The sequence below is a fragment of the Hydra vulgaris genome, chromosome 12, assembly GCF_038396675.1.
Source record: "Hydra vulgaris chromosome 12, alternate assembly HydraT2T_AEP".
Taxonomy (NCBI): domain Eukaryota; kingdom Metazoa; phylum Cnidaria; class Hydrozoa; order Anthoathecata; family Hydridae; genus Hydra; species Hydra vulgaris.
The window spans coordinates 51606310-51621346 of NC_088931.1; the positions used below are offsets into that span (position 1 = coordinate 51606310).

The window sequence follows — 15037 nt, forward strand, 5'->3', positions numbered from 1 at the left end:
TGGTTTATTGAGCTGTCTTCTGTTATCTTTTGCAAGGGTTGAAATTTGCCCCTTAACTCAATATGTTTTCAATTTTTTCAATCTAACTGTATATTTATAGCAAAAAAATAAATGTAGCAAAAAAGACTTTTAATAGTTAATATAAAGTTTTTTCTATTATTTTCTATTATTGGGTTTTCATTTCTCTCTTTTTTTTGCCACAACAGCACCTTCTGGAGTAGCAGTACTGTTGTATTAAATTTTTTTTAACAAGTTTTAGACCATAATTTTTTTACCCGCAGCTTATTAGGACTAATTACCTGAGCACATTAACAAAATAAGTTTTTATTAGGATTAATTACCTGAGCACATTAAAAATAATCTCAATTGTAACACTTGCAAAACACATTTTGTCGTTTTCAGACTTTGTAAGCTTTGTTCGAAAATTCCCTTCTTTTTGTTTGTATATATTTATATCTTTATATATGTTATGTATATATTATCTATATAAGTTTAAAAGTGTTTTATTTTTTATTTTAATAATCAAAAAAGATTGAAAAAAAAGAAGCCAGTGGTAGTATTCAAACCATGCTTTATGTTTGACTCTGCGAGCTAACCACTAGGCCACCCTAGTGGTTAGCTCGCAGATGTCAGATGGGTGTGTTGTCTGACATAAATTTTAAAACTATTAAAAAAACAAAACACTTAATAAAATGGAAATAAATGGAAAAAAATCAAAATTAAGGAGATGTTGCCGCAATGCAGTTTTCAAATGAAAGTAAAACTGTTAAACTTGATGTTTTAGATTGTTTTAATATCATCAATCAATTTAATATCATCAATCATAATTTGAATTTTTCATAACTTAGATATTTGCATATACCTTTGTTCATGTTTTCTTTATAGAAAACTACTACTACTACAAATACTCCTACTACTGCTACTGCTATTACTGCTACTACTGCTACTGCTGATACTGCTGATACTGCTGATACTGATGATACTACTGCTGCTACTGCTACTATTGCTACTACAGCTACTGCTGATACTACTGATACTACTGCTACTACTGCTTCTACTGATACTACTTATACTACTGCTACTACTGATTCTACTGATACTACTGCGACTACTAAAACTATTAGGTTTGCCAATAGTATATAGAGATAATAATTTTATAATAATAATTGTACTACTTCAAATATGTTAAAAGTGATATAAGAACACCATATAGCTTTGGTTTGGACAAAGTGAAAGTCTGTTATAAATTGTTTTTTTTTAATTTTCAAAACATTTTTATTTTACGATTACTGTAGTTATGTTAATAAACTCATAAATCCAAAATTTTTTTATTACAAGCAAATATACTTATATTTTTACTATTTTTACAATTTTTTGTCAAAAATTATCATGGTTATTGTCATTGTTTTTTAATTATTTTGAAAAAAATTCTGTAGCTATTAAAACCTCCTTTTAAAATCATTATTGCAATTAATAGCTTGATTTTTAATACTACTTTAAAGAGAATCATTTAAAAATTACAATTTATAATTTGATAAATTTTGGCCAGTATTTTAAACACCTTTGGTACCTGCTACCTGCCAAAGCCACCATGATCTAATGTACATTGTTGACAATTGTTTATACTTGCATGAAAAGAAGCATATGCTGAGAACTTTTCAGCTTTGATAAAGTAATGTAGTCTGGTGGCCACAGGCTCTTAGAATAATACAAACAGGGCGTGCGTTCTCACATGCTTTCCTGGAAGGCTTGATGATGATGATGATGATGATGATGATGATGATGATGATGATGATGATGATGATGATGATGATGATGATGATGATGATGATGATGATGATGATGATGATCATGATGATCATGATGATAATGATGATGATCATGATGATAAACATGATCATGATAATAGTGATGATGCCAATAATGATCTCTGATTTTTCCAACTGCTGTCTGGCTTTTTTTTATTATTACCAAAGTGTTTGACTCACCTTTTATCTTGTAAATAATAACTCACCTTTTATCTTGTAAACTAGTTTATGACCATCAATATGGTTTTTAATCTTTTCTTTATACTGCTAATTAATTAGCAAAAAACATAACAATTGAGAGAAGAGTAATTACATTTTGTATATTAAAAATTTTTAAGAAAGTTTAGCATACATAGATACACTATTTAAAGAGAGCATTTGGAAAAAAAAGTATTGTCTTTTCCATATGCTCTCTTTAAATAGCCTTTCTATGAATGACAACTTACTGATTTAGTTTTCTCCATTTTTCAAAATATCATTTACTACTGAACTGTCCTGGATACTATATATCAAATCTTTTGCAAAATCTGCTCAAAGTTACCTTGCCATTCTGCTTGACACTTACTTACTTCTGATTCTATTATTTCTCTTGCTGTTATTTACTATTTTTTATTTTTTGAGCTAGTTTTTGATATAATGATATATATATATATATATATATATATATGTATATATATATATATATATATATATATATATATATATATATATATATATATACAGTCACAGACAATGTTAAGTAACATTGTTGGTAAATTCAAAACTCGAACAATAAAAACAAAATTATTTACCTTAGGATCTACATAACTGAACTAATAATTTTTTTTTAATTTTATTCCAAAGAAAAACAAATATACCTATAACTTTTTTTAACTCATTGCAAAAGTAACTCTATTAAATGAAATTAGCAATTTTTTGGTTTTAAAAGTTTTTATCATAAAGTATAATATTTTGTCAATAACTATTATTACAAATACAAGAACATCATATCTGATTTTTATTTTAGTACTTTGTTGCACCGTGTTTTACTTTTATGATTGCTTCTAAATGTCTTGGCATGCTTTTTACATGCTTTGACGTGACATCAGCATCAGTTGAATTCCAAGATTCGCTAAGAACCTTAGAAATTTATTTTCTTATTGCTTGTTTTGAAGGAGGTATTTAGATTATTGAATTTCCCATAAATTTTCGATGGGGTTAAGGTCCAGGCTTTGTGGGGGCCATTTACGACCATCACAAAGCCTTGACATCTATTTTGAAGAGCTTTTGTGCCTTTTTGCTAGTGTGTTTGGGGTGGTTGTCTTTTTAGTGGAATGACATAAATTTTTTGAATACATGTCAACATACAATTGTTCTGTCACTATACCTTCAACCTTCACAACACTGTTTGAAGCAAAACATCCCCAAACCATAAGTGAGCCACCTCCATGCTTGACAGTTTTTTAAGATTTCTTAGTAAGAGTGCATCACAAGGTCTGTGTCAAACTCGTTTTCATTTTTAAAGCTAAATATTCTGAAATTTACTCTCAACGCTGAGGTTGTTGTGCTAATTATTTTTTTTGCTGTCTATGTAGTTAGCATATCAGTTCTTGTTGAAGTCTTTGGAGGGCAACTGAGTCTTTACTGATTTTCAGCAGAACCAGTTGTTTCATATTTTATATGCATCTTTGTAACACCACTTATAATTACTTGATATTTTTCGGCACATTGTTTTTAGGTTGAATAATTGAATGAATAATTTTGATGATAAACCTAGAGCTGTTTCAAGTAACTTAAGTAGTTAAGTACCTAAGTAGTTGTTTAAATCAAATTTTTTGTAGTCAAATAAAAAAAGTAGCTGTTATGTAATTAAATTAAATAGTAGTTGTTTAAAACAAATCAAATACTTAAGTAAATTTCTATTACTTAAGTAAAATCAAGTAATTTTTTTTTTCAAATTAAATCAACAGAAAGTTGATATTTTATAAAAACTTGCACAAAAGTTGTCCAGTTTTCAATTTTGAACCTGAAAATTAATGTATTATAACTTTTAGTTTAAATTTTAATTATTTCTTGGTTTTGTTATACCATATTTTTCAAAAAAAGAATTTAGTTTAGACTATCCAAAAAAAAATATAAAGTTACAAATTATAAGAAATTATACCAAGAAATATTATATTTATGTATTTCTAATAATCTTAAAGTTCCTAAAGCATCAGCAGTTGAATGTAAAACCTCTGATATTGAAACTAAAGAATCTATACGAAAAAAGAATAAGACTGAAGAACTTCACCATTTCTTGCTCAAAACTCCAATTTAACAAAAAGCAAGGTTCACTTATATCTTTTTCATTGCATCAAAAAAGAAATGGATGAATTTGAAGGATCAAATGATTGTTCAAAAATGCTTAAAAAATTGCACTGCACTTTAAAGTTTTTATCAGCATCATCAATTATTACAGAAAGATGCTTTAGTTCTCTAGAATTTTTTTTTGTTATTACAAATTTGAGAACATCTTTGAGCGATAAATTGATAGAAATTTTAAGTTTTCAGCGTTCTATCTTGAATTTTAAGTTAGGTTATGATTTGTTATACCTATATAGTACTATATCACACAAAAATGTAATTTTTCATTGTTTGGAAAATAACTAAAATTACTTAAAACTACTTAAGTTACTTAAGTAATTTATAAAAAATTACTTTAAATTACTTAATTTTTTTTCCATTACTTGAACACCCCTCGATAAACCATTATTATTATTAGTTTTACTTTTTCTAAATTAAATATCTAAATTAAGTTCTAAAAAATATAATTTAAAATGCTTATTTTTGATAACTTTAACTTTTTTAATAGTAATAACACATGCCTGCAAAATGAGAGTCATAACTTCCCCTCTGGAATTTGATAGCTGATTCTAGGGTATTTTGGTGCGCTGATTACGAATATGTACTTAGTTTTTCTCCATCACCTCCAGATTTTTCAAAAAAGGCACATATAGAAAATAGCAAAAAAACAGAAGATTTCACATAAAAAAATATATATTTAAAACAGAACATTATTTTTAACTTAAAAAACTACTAAAATATAATAACAACTTAACACTAGTCTAAATAACATTTAAATTTCATTTGTGGAATCTGGTCCTTTTCTCCTGGAAGCTTCGGTTGTGCGATTTTCGCCTAAACTTCCGGTTTGGATCGTCGCGCTTCAATAACCAACAACAGTCCGCCATCATGTTGGTATTCCATCTTCCTTGATACCGGACTTCAAGCTCTTTCAAATCTTGGTGAAATCTTTTGCCTTGTTCTTTGCTAACGGCTCCTAGATTTTCTGGGAAGTAATCAATATGAGAATTTAAGAAATGAAGTTTAATGCTCATATTACAACCCATAACACCCAAATTGGAAATCATTTTGGCCGCTATTTCTTTATAGTCGGAGCTTTTATTGTTCCCCAAAAATTTTGTCACCACTTCCTTAAATGACTGCCATGCTTGCAACTCGATATCATTAAGTTTTTCATCAAACTTTTCATCCGACATTAATTTCCTAATATCAGGGCCGACGAAAATTCCTTCTTTTATCTTAGCTTCTGATAAAGATGGAAAAACTGAATGCAGATATTTGAAGCCTTCCCCCTCTTTATTTAAAGCCTTCACAAATTGCTTCATTATACCCAATTTGATGTGCAATGGTGGCAGTCAAAGTTTTTCTCTGGGAACCAAACTCTGTATAAGTACGTTTTTGAATCCTGGGGTTAGTTCAGTTCTTGGAGTCCATTCCTTTTTAGTTCAATGATGTTGTTTATCCTGGCTATCCCACTCGCAAAGAAAGCACGGGTATTTTGTATAACCACCTTGTTGGCCTAGTAGCATGCTTATGATTTTCAAATCTCCACACAACATCCAACCGTGTTGCTCATAAGCTATATTAGTCAAAAGCTTTTCCAAATTTTCATAACATTCCTTTAAATGGACAGAATGTGCAACAGGTAACGAGGCATATGTATTCCCATTATGCAGAAGAACTGCTTTCAAACTTCTTTTTGAGGAGTCAATAAACAATCTCCACTCGTTAGGATCGTATTCAATGTTGTACATTTTTGTCAAGCCTGGAATATCTTTACAGAACACTAAATCTTCATCTTCAGCGAAGAATGGAAGAAAATCTTTTTCTCTGTGACGGTACCATGAAAATGAAGTACCAGGTGCCAGCATATTTCTTTCTTTTAATCGTGATCCGAGGAGTTCCGCTGCATCTTTGGGAAGATTCAAATCTCTTGTCAAGTCGTTTAAATGTGACTGTGAAAAGAGCTGACAAGTGTCAGAATCTCCATGAAATTCAAGATCAGATTAGTGTACATCCTCTTCCTCTATATCGCAGTCAGAATTTTCAATTTGTAGAGCTGGAACCGGGGGCTGCACCATTTTTGAATCGCCAAATATTGCAGGCGTAACTGATGACACGTTTGGATAGTTCATGTCCCTTTTGTTTTTTGAATTGTATCCAGTTATGTCACAACAACAAAAGTAGCAATCTTTAACATGGTCGTTAGGCTCTCTCCATAACACGGGCGAAACGATTTTGAAGCTATTTTTCTGTCCTTTTGACCACTTGCGAAGTTCTAATAAACAAGTCATACAAATTTTATGAGGTGCCCAAGTTTTGTCTTGGTTACTTAAAACGAGTCCAAAATAACTTTTATAAATATTTTTTACAAAGTCTGTAATACTGTTTCGTTGTTTTATCACCATAAATTTCCCGCAAATATAACAGAAACAATTAGGAGAGTTTAAACAACTTCGCGATGCCATTTTAAAGTTTATGTTGCAAGATGCGCCCTTCAACTGTTAAATTTCTAAATCAGTGCGGGTACTTATACAAAATCTTTTGGTTTATCTTAATTACACCCTTTTCTAATAATATTCACAACAATTAGTTAATATTACCAAATCATTATGTAATAATGAGCTCATTACTAAGTTAAGCCAAAATGACCCGTTTTTGACATGTTTAATGCGAATTACTAATACTTATTATGTAGTCATTAACAAATTACTAATTGGCATTAATTTCTATGTTCCCTTACACTAATTATATGAAATAAAAATTGAGCTGAAGTAAATTAATAACGTTTTAGACATTTCAAAAGGTAGGCGCTCAAACATTTTAAAGCAAAATCTTAAATATTCCATATCAAAAAATCCTGACATGATGGATTTTTTTTATTATTTTTCTCGTAATCAGCACATCAGAAACTATAAAAAACGTTACTCAGATTTCAAAGAGGAAAACCATTGCAGGCTTGTGTAATAATAATAATACATATATATATATATATATATATATATATATACATATATAAATTCATTGAAATTTAAGGCATATTTTACTATGTGCTCTTAGTCATTAACATAGGAAAAAATTATAAAACTGATGGAGAATGGTGATAATGACTCTTTTACTTGGTACACATTAATTTACTTATTACATGCATTAAAAACATCCATTTTCTGTCATTGTATTTCTACTTATTTATTAAAAGACAGCAATAAACATGCTTTTTTCCTTCGATTGAAGGTTTATTTAAGACAATAGTTACTGTACTAAGATTAATCGCTCATGAGAGTTGTCTTTTTTCTGTCAGGATATTTCTGTCTATATTTTTGAACTACCAAAAACAGATTTTGCTCTTTGTTATTGTATGTAGTCTATTATATTTGTCCATTAATGCTAAGCCAAATTCTGCAATGTCATTGATAACCTTCATGCTTTGAACAATGGACTTTATAGTCTTGAACTCATCATCATGTTCCCATTCGCTCACACAGTTCTGCAGAAAGTGTGATGGAAGTCCTGTGATGCTGAAAAATTTTCGTGTATTAAACAAGACAAAGTCCTCCAGTTTCTTTTCTTGGATAACTGAGCAGTCCGCAGTAGCCCATTTTATAGGTATCTGAAACATTGTTCAATGCTTGGACCATCTTGACCTTTGTCTCATGGCGTACCTCATCATCAAAAAAAGCTCCTCTTAATAAGTTCCTCTGATAGGTACTAGAGATACCCTTGTAACTTCTTCACAGCAATTTTTGAGATCTCAGGATGCTGAGTCTTGTAGGCATCCAAGACTTTCAAGAGCTGCAGATCAAGTCTAGGAGCTGAGGTTGCTTCAAGAGATCTGTACCAGGCTGTAATGTACAGTCGAACTGTGAAAAGGCAAATATCCCTTATACCCTTATCCTATCTTTTTGTTAACCTGAATTGGTCTCTAAACATCCAAATCTTCAACACATAAATAGCTTTCGCCATCCAGCGAGCACAGTGTAAACTGGCACGAGCTCTAAATGAAATGCCCCTCAAAGGTACTCTTCCCAAAAAAAACAATAGACAACTTCAAAAGTTCTTCGTAGTTGTCACGAGGTTGAAAGATTTGTAGTTGATCTTCGCAAAAGACGATTCTTTCATCAGTGATATCGGTAAGAGCATTTGAAGCGTTTTTATCAGACTGCGCTGTGTGGTACTTTGTAGAATCAAATGAGACCCAACTTTTCTGAGATCTTTTAAAAAGTGGTATGTCAGGTTCACTTGAAGGGCCGAGACACAGCAAAACTACTGCTTCCAAAATAATTTCCAGAATGTGGTGATGACATACCAACCACAACATATCTTTCCCAAACTTCTGCTCCAGAAGAATGCAAGCTGCATTTCTCGGCCCAGTATTGGCTGCAGTAGTATAAAAGCACATGCTTTTTAGTTGATCGTTAATTCCCCATGCCACTGACACGTCACGCACTGCAGATGCTGCATTTTCACCTGTTCCTGATGGTAGTTTTGGGACACTAAGAAGCTGCTGCACTCCTACTCCAGATACTAGAATTGGAAGTTGGTCAACAGTTTCTCTACCGGCGATGTCAGCGAGTAATTTTCCATCCCAATGAATACATTAAGGAACTTCTGGTTTGAATTCCTTTCTTAAACCTTCTGCTATCTTCTTGCGGTGTTTTATTTGTTCCCTTCAAATGAATCTGGATTAACATAGTATTCTGTTGGATCATGACCAAGAAGTTGTAATGCCAGTGTTAACACAAGTGCCGCCCCACAATCACTCAATTTAGCCACATCTAAATTAGCCGCCGACTTCTCATTCAGTATAATTTTCCTGTCATGTCTAGGACGCTTTGGAGCCAGTATACCTGAAGTTGATGGCTGTAAAAGTACAACCAATCGGAAGGTAGCATAACGTAAAACATTTAAGAGCTAAAACGTATTTGAAATACGTCACAAATAAAAAATTTTTTATGCTGCATTATGTCTTTTTTTTTTTTTTTTTTGTAACCAATTGAGATGTAATTTAGCATTAAAAAAATCTGTAATAGTTTAAATATTGTTTTTGAAATTTTTATATAATTTCGCTTCAATTGAGTACCAGGTTAAAAATTTTTTGAAAATATTAGGGACCCATTAAATATTCAAGGGTCTTGAGGGACCCCTTAAAATATTTTTTCTTCCAAAAAATTTTAAGTCTAGTGTTTTTGTATTAGATATAACACATTAAGGGGGTCTCTGCATATATTTTTCAAAAATGTTGTTTTTTGGGACACTCTAATATATATATATATATATATATATATATATATATATATATATATATATATATATATATATATATATATTATAATATATATATATATATATTATATATATATATATATGTATATATATATATATATACAGTATCGGACAAAACAAGTACAACCAAATAATGCTAATTTAGTTTCTTTATATAAAAGTGCTGCATTTTTTCAATTTAGAGAAATAACTATGTAACTGTTTAGAGACAAAGTTCTTCGAGTTTTATTCATCACAAAGTTCATTATTTGTACGAATATTAAGAAATTAATCAAAAGTATTAAAAAAAAGTTGATTTCTTTCTGGACAAAACAAGTGCAACTCGACAAAATGTTGACCAAGCTCTATTTCGCTATCAATATTTTGTGGCGAATCCTTTGTTGTCGATCACAGCCTTGCATCTTCGAGGCATAGATTCGATCAGGTGATCAATGAAACTTTGTGGAATTGCTGCCCAGGCCTTTTGGATTTGTTCAAACTGTTGATCCTTATTACGAACACCTTCACGATTAATTCTGCGATTGACGATCTCCCACAAGTTCTCGATAGCGTTGAGATCCGAAGATTGAGGCGGCCAATCCATCACCGATAGGTGGTTGTCTTGAAACCACTGCTTGACTACTTTTGCAGTGTGTTTCGGATCGTTGTCTTGCTGAAAAACCCATTTTATTGGCATATTCCATTCAGCATGAGGTAACATAACATCTTTCAGCATATTTTTATACATGAAACGGTCTATTATTCCATCGTTTTGATGTATTGGACCTAGAGCGTTAGCAGAAAAACACCCCCAGACCATTACATTGCCTCCACCATGCTTCACGGTCTTATGGCAGTAACGTAAATTGAGGCGTTTTTCGGCCGTTCGACGTACACGACAAATGCCATCACTCCCAATGATGTTGAACTTTGATTCATCACTAAACAGGACAGTTCGCCATTTCTGCACATTCCAGTCAATATGAGATGTAGCAAACAGGAGTCTTTTTTTCTGTTTTTTTAGTGAAATCAGCGGTTTCTTTGCAGGGCGTCGAGAAAACAATCCGGCTTCAACAGCACGTTGTCTGATTGTTCGGTCCAATACAGGCAGCTCTAATTGCTTTTGTATCTCGATTGATGATATCCAGGGATCCATTTTTTCACGCGATATTTATCACAAATACTTTTTTGTGACATTCCACTTACGTAATCGCCAATAATTTTCTTTCTTAGTTCCAATCCAAGACTGTCGGGAGCCATTTTTGCACTTGAAGTCATAAAAATAATAAAAATAAATAATCACGCTTCTCAATGCATACCGCGTTACATTTACCTTGTGATGATACAATAATGCTCTGTCGGGCACGACGTCTTAATTGGATGTTGACTGTATTGATGTAATGAAACACTTGTTGTATTTCACTTCTTGTATTGATGTTCTTTGATAAAACACTTTAATAAAACTCACTTCGATAAACTGTCTTGATAATACTGACTGATTGACTTCCATATACTGACTGAATTACATGTCGATTTACATGTCTCTTATATAGTAAAATGAACCTGTGTGAACCTGTTCTGGAATATTCTAGATGCCTCTTTTCGATGCTTCTGGATGCGTCTGGATGCTTCTGAATGTTTCTGGATATTTCTGGATGCTACTGGATGCTTCCAGATGCTTCTTCTGGAAACTTCTGGAAGCTTCTGCATGCTTCTGAAACTACTGGAAACTTCTGGATACTTCCTTTAATTATTAAAAAACTTCCGTGACGTTGACACAGACCAGACTTAAGAAAATGAAACAAACCAAAAAAAGTTGCACTTGTTTTGTCTGCTGCAAAATGGCACTTGTCAATGAAATTCTGCCTGTGTGCTGTCACGTGTCAGGTGACTGCTCATGTCATGGCATACTATGACTCCAGACTCCTGAACTGTTTGCTGTGGTAGTATAGTTTGTTTCGTTTTTAAGACATGTAAAATTAGGAACACTTTTTAGCATTGTTTGATGTTGGTTGCAAATGTTTTGTCCAATACTGTATATATATATATATATATATATATATATATATATATATATATATATATATATATATATATATATATATATATATATATATATATATATATATATATATATATATATATGTGTGCATGTGTGTGTGTATATATATATATATATATATATATATATATATATATATATATATATATATATATATATATATATATATCAATGGTGTACACTGGATTTATACTAGTATTTTTATCTAAGTTCATATTTATCAACAAATTTCAAGTTTCATGCAATAATCTCTTAGTGTTCGGTTTTTATGACCCTGCAATGTTTACAGCCCCCTCAAATTGAGGGGGTTAAAACTTTAAATGGTCATAGTTTTTGAAAAAAAAAAGATTATTGCATGAAATTTGAAATCTTTTGATGAATATGAATTTAGATAAAAAAGGTAAAGAAAATATTTTATAAACTCATTGCTCCCACGTTAAGGGCTGGGTGAGCCCAAAAATTAGGGTTTTTTTGTTCCCAAGCTCCAATCACCCCAATTCTTTGCAAAACATTCTTTTTTGATATAAGAATAAACATACAAAAGTTTGGAGTTTGCACAATGCCTGTAAGTGTCAAAACTCAAACATCTAAAAATCCAGTGTACACCACACCACTGTGTATATATATATATATATATATATATATATATATATATATATATATATATATATATATATATATATATATATATATATATATATATATATATATATATATATATATATATATATATATATACATATATATATATATATATATATATATATATATATATATATATATATATATATATATATATATATATATATATATATATATATATATATATATATATATATATATATAATAAATATAAAGTTAGCAATTAAAAATTTATCAATAACTTAGACATTTGCATGAGAGAATGTATTAATTGTTTTAATATTATTTTTACTACTTTAGTTTGAAAAAGCAAGTGGAGATAACAATATCATTGTCATAAATAGTTCTATTAAAACACAAATATTAAAGTTTGATGCAAGTTATTCAATTGATCCTTTTGATGTAAATATTTTGGGTCGTAAAGGTAAGTTATTAGTGGTAGATACTTCTTTTAAAGAGTTGACAAATTTGTAGAAGCAAAATTTAAATAATACCACATAAACTTCAATAAAAAAGCATAAATAAGACAATAGCTTGAAAGTGAAAATTAACTTAAGTTATTTAGTTTAATAATGCTCATTTTATTAAATTATAAATTTTGAATTTTAGTTAAAATTTATTTAATTTCTTTTCAAGTAATTAACTTTATTTACTTTAAGTATTTGTTAACATATTGTACTATATTGTACTTATAATTTTCATTGTATATCTCTGTATATTATTGCCGAACCTAATAGTGTTAGTAGTAGTAGTAGTGCGCCTTTAAAGTTTTTGACACAAAACTCTTGGTGGCCATTGCAACCAAAATAGTGGTGAGAAAGACTCGCAGTACTTTTATTTAAAGAAATCATGAACAAAAATGTATGCAAATATCTTACTTATGTAAATTTGAAATTATGTAATGTTAAAACATTAAAATATGTATCAAGTTTTACAGTTTGATCTTCACTTAAAAACTGCATTGCAGCAACATCTGCTTCATTTTGATCTATAGCATTTATTTTCATTAAAATATTATTAAATAGTTTTAAAAATTTTCCTTTATCAATGTTCCAGCATGGCCGAGTTGATAGCGTGCAGAGCTTCTGAACAAGTAAGCTGTGGTTCGAGTACTGGTGGCTTTTATTAATTTTTTTTTAAATAAAAAAGTTTTATAGAGATTATATACAAACATACGTAACAATGTTATACACTTTTACTAACGAAAAGGTTTTTTTAGAAGCTAAAAATTCTAAAATCATTAAAACACCGGGAGAAAAAATTTGTTGCGTATTTGTCATGATTGAGATACTTATGTTATTAATGACCTCAAGTCATTAGTCCTTATAAGCTGTGGTCCAAAAAAAATTGTCTGAAACTTAATAAAGTCAAAACTTAATAATAGAGTCCGGCTTCTTCAGAAGGTGCTGCTGTGGAAACAAAAAAATAAAACAGCCCGTAGCTACAAAAAAACTTTCAAACTTTCTTTTGACAATTCAAAGTTTTTTTTGCTACTTTTATCTTTTTACTATAATTATATGGATGACAGGTCCATAGCAACCGGGTGGGCAGCAGGGGCATTTGCCTCCCTCCCTCCCACCATAATTTTTCAAATAAATAATTTTGAAGTTAGTTTTTAGAAAAAGCAAGCGATTACAAATTGAGGAATCAAAAAAAAAAAAAGAAAAGATCTAAATTTTCACCCGTTGACAATAATTTGAATAATTTATGTTCACGCATGAATACTTTTTTAACAAATAAAGCAATTACCGATCACAACTTTACTAACACAATGTTAAAGATTTCATTGCTTTGTTGTAAAAAGTAAATATTGTAATAGAGTGTTAAGTTGGTTTAAGTGGGAAAGTAAAATTGTAAAATGGATAAGAAGTTAAAACAGACAAAACTTACTTGGTTTAAAAAAAGGTATGTGCTCATTTAATCAATATTTCTTTTTTGTCATTTTACCTCTTTTCTGTGCTGGTAGAATGAATCCAAATATCTGTAGTCAGTGTATTTGTCAACAGGGACGGAAAAACAAGTTTAAATATAAAGCGTAATTAAATTAATTTTTTTTTTCCCGCTGTAGCCCATCTTCTTCAAACGAAGCTAACGTGATAAATGAGAATGATAGCTCTAAAGTCAATGCTATTGAATCAAATAGCACTTTAGAAGGCAGATTGAATATATTAACTGATCCTTACCAGGCAAAAGATACTACATTTCCCATTTATTTTAGACCATCTTCATCAAAAGATGCTGACGTGACATTTGAGAATGAGAACCCCAAAGTCTTTGCTATTGAATCAAATAGTGCTTTAGAAGACAGATTAAATATATTAACTGATCCTTACCAGCCAACAGACTTTACATTTCCCAAAAGAAGAATTCATGGTGTAATACGCCGTTTCTCAGTCACGTGGTTCTAAACCTATCCATGGCTCCATTATGATGTTTGTGCTGGTTCAGCGTATTGCATCGCATGCATCTCTTCCTCTAAAAAGCAATCTGCATTCACCACAAAAGGATTCATTAATTGGCAAAATTCCACAAATAAATATAGCGCTTATGCCACAAATAAATATAGCAAATAAATATGCAAATGAGATTTCTCATTTGCATAAAGAGGCAACAGTCCGTGTTTTGAAGGCTCCAACAGAGTACGGGAATGTTGGGGCTATCATTTCTAATGAATTTCATTTAGAACAGCTCAACAATAGAAAAATGCTTTTTAAAATTCTTTCATACATTCGGTTCTTTGGTAGTTTTATCCATTATCATTCAACAGAATAATATTAAAATTTGTTATTCATTGATTATGAAACATTCTTTTTGCGTGCTTTTGCTAACTATTGAATTATTAAATTTGTTACGCAGCACATTAAGCGATTCCGCTAATAGGTGACTGGGACAAAGAATCAGGATCAGAGTCAAATTCAAATTTTCATCAACTACTGAT

At 30.5% G+C, this 15037-nt stretch overlaps 1 protein-coding gene across 3 annotated transcripts in view; it reads left to right on the forward strand.

Annotated features, from left to right (window-relative positions):
- LOC105850908 (uncharacterized) overlaps positions 1-15037 on the forward strand; it is a 268050-nt gene that overhangs the window by 101486 nt on the left and 151527 nt on the right. For all 3 annotated transcript variants that reach the window (XM_065813636.1, XM_065813637.1, XM_065813638.1), the window contains one exon: positions 12400-12523. In XM_065813636.1, the coding sequence (XP_065669708.1) occupies positions 12400-12523 (124 nt within the window). The remainder of the gene's footprint in view (positions 1-12399; positions 12524-15037) is intronic.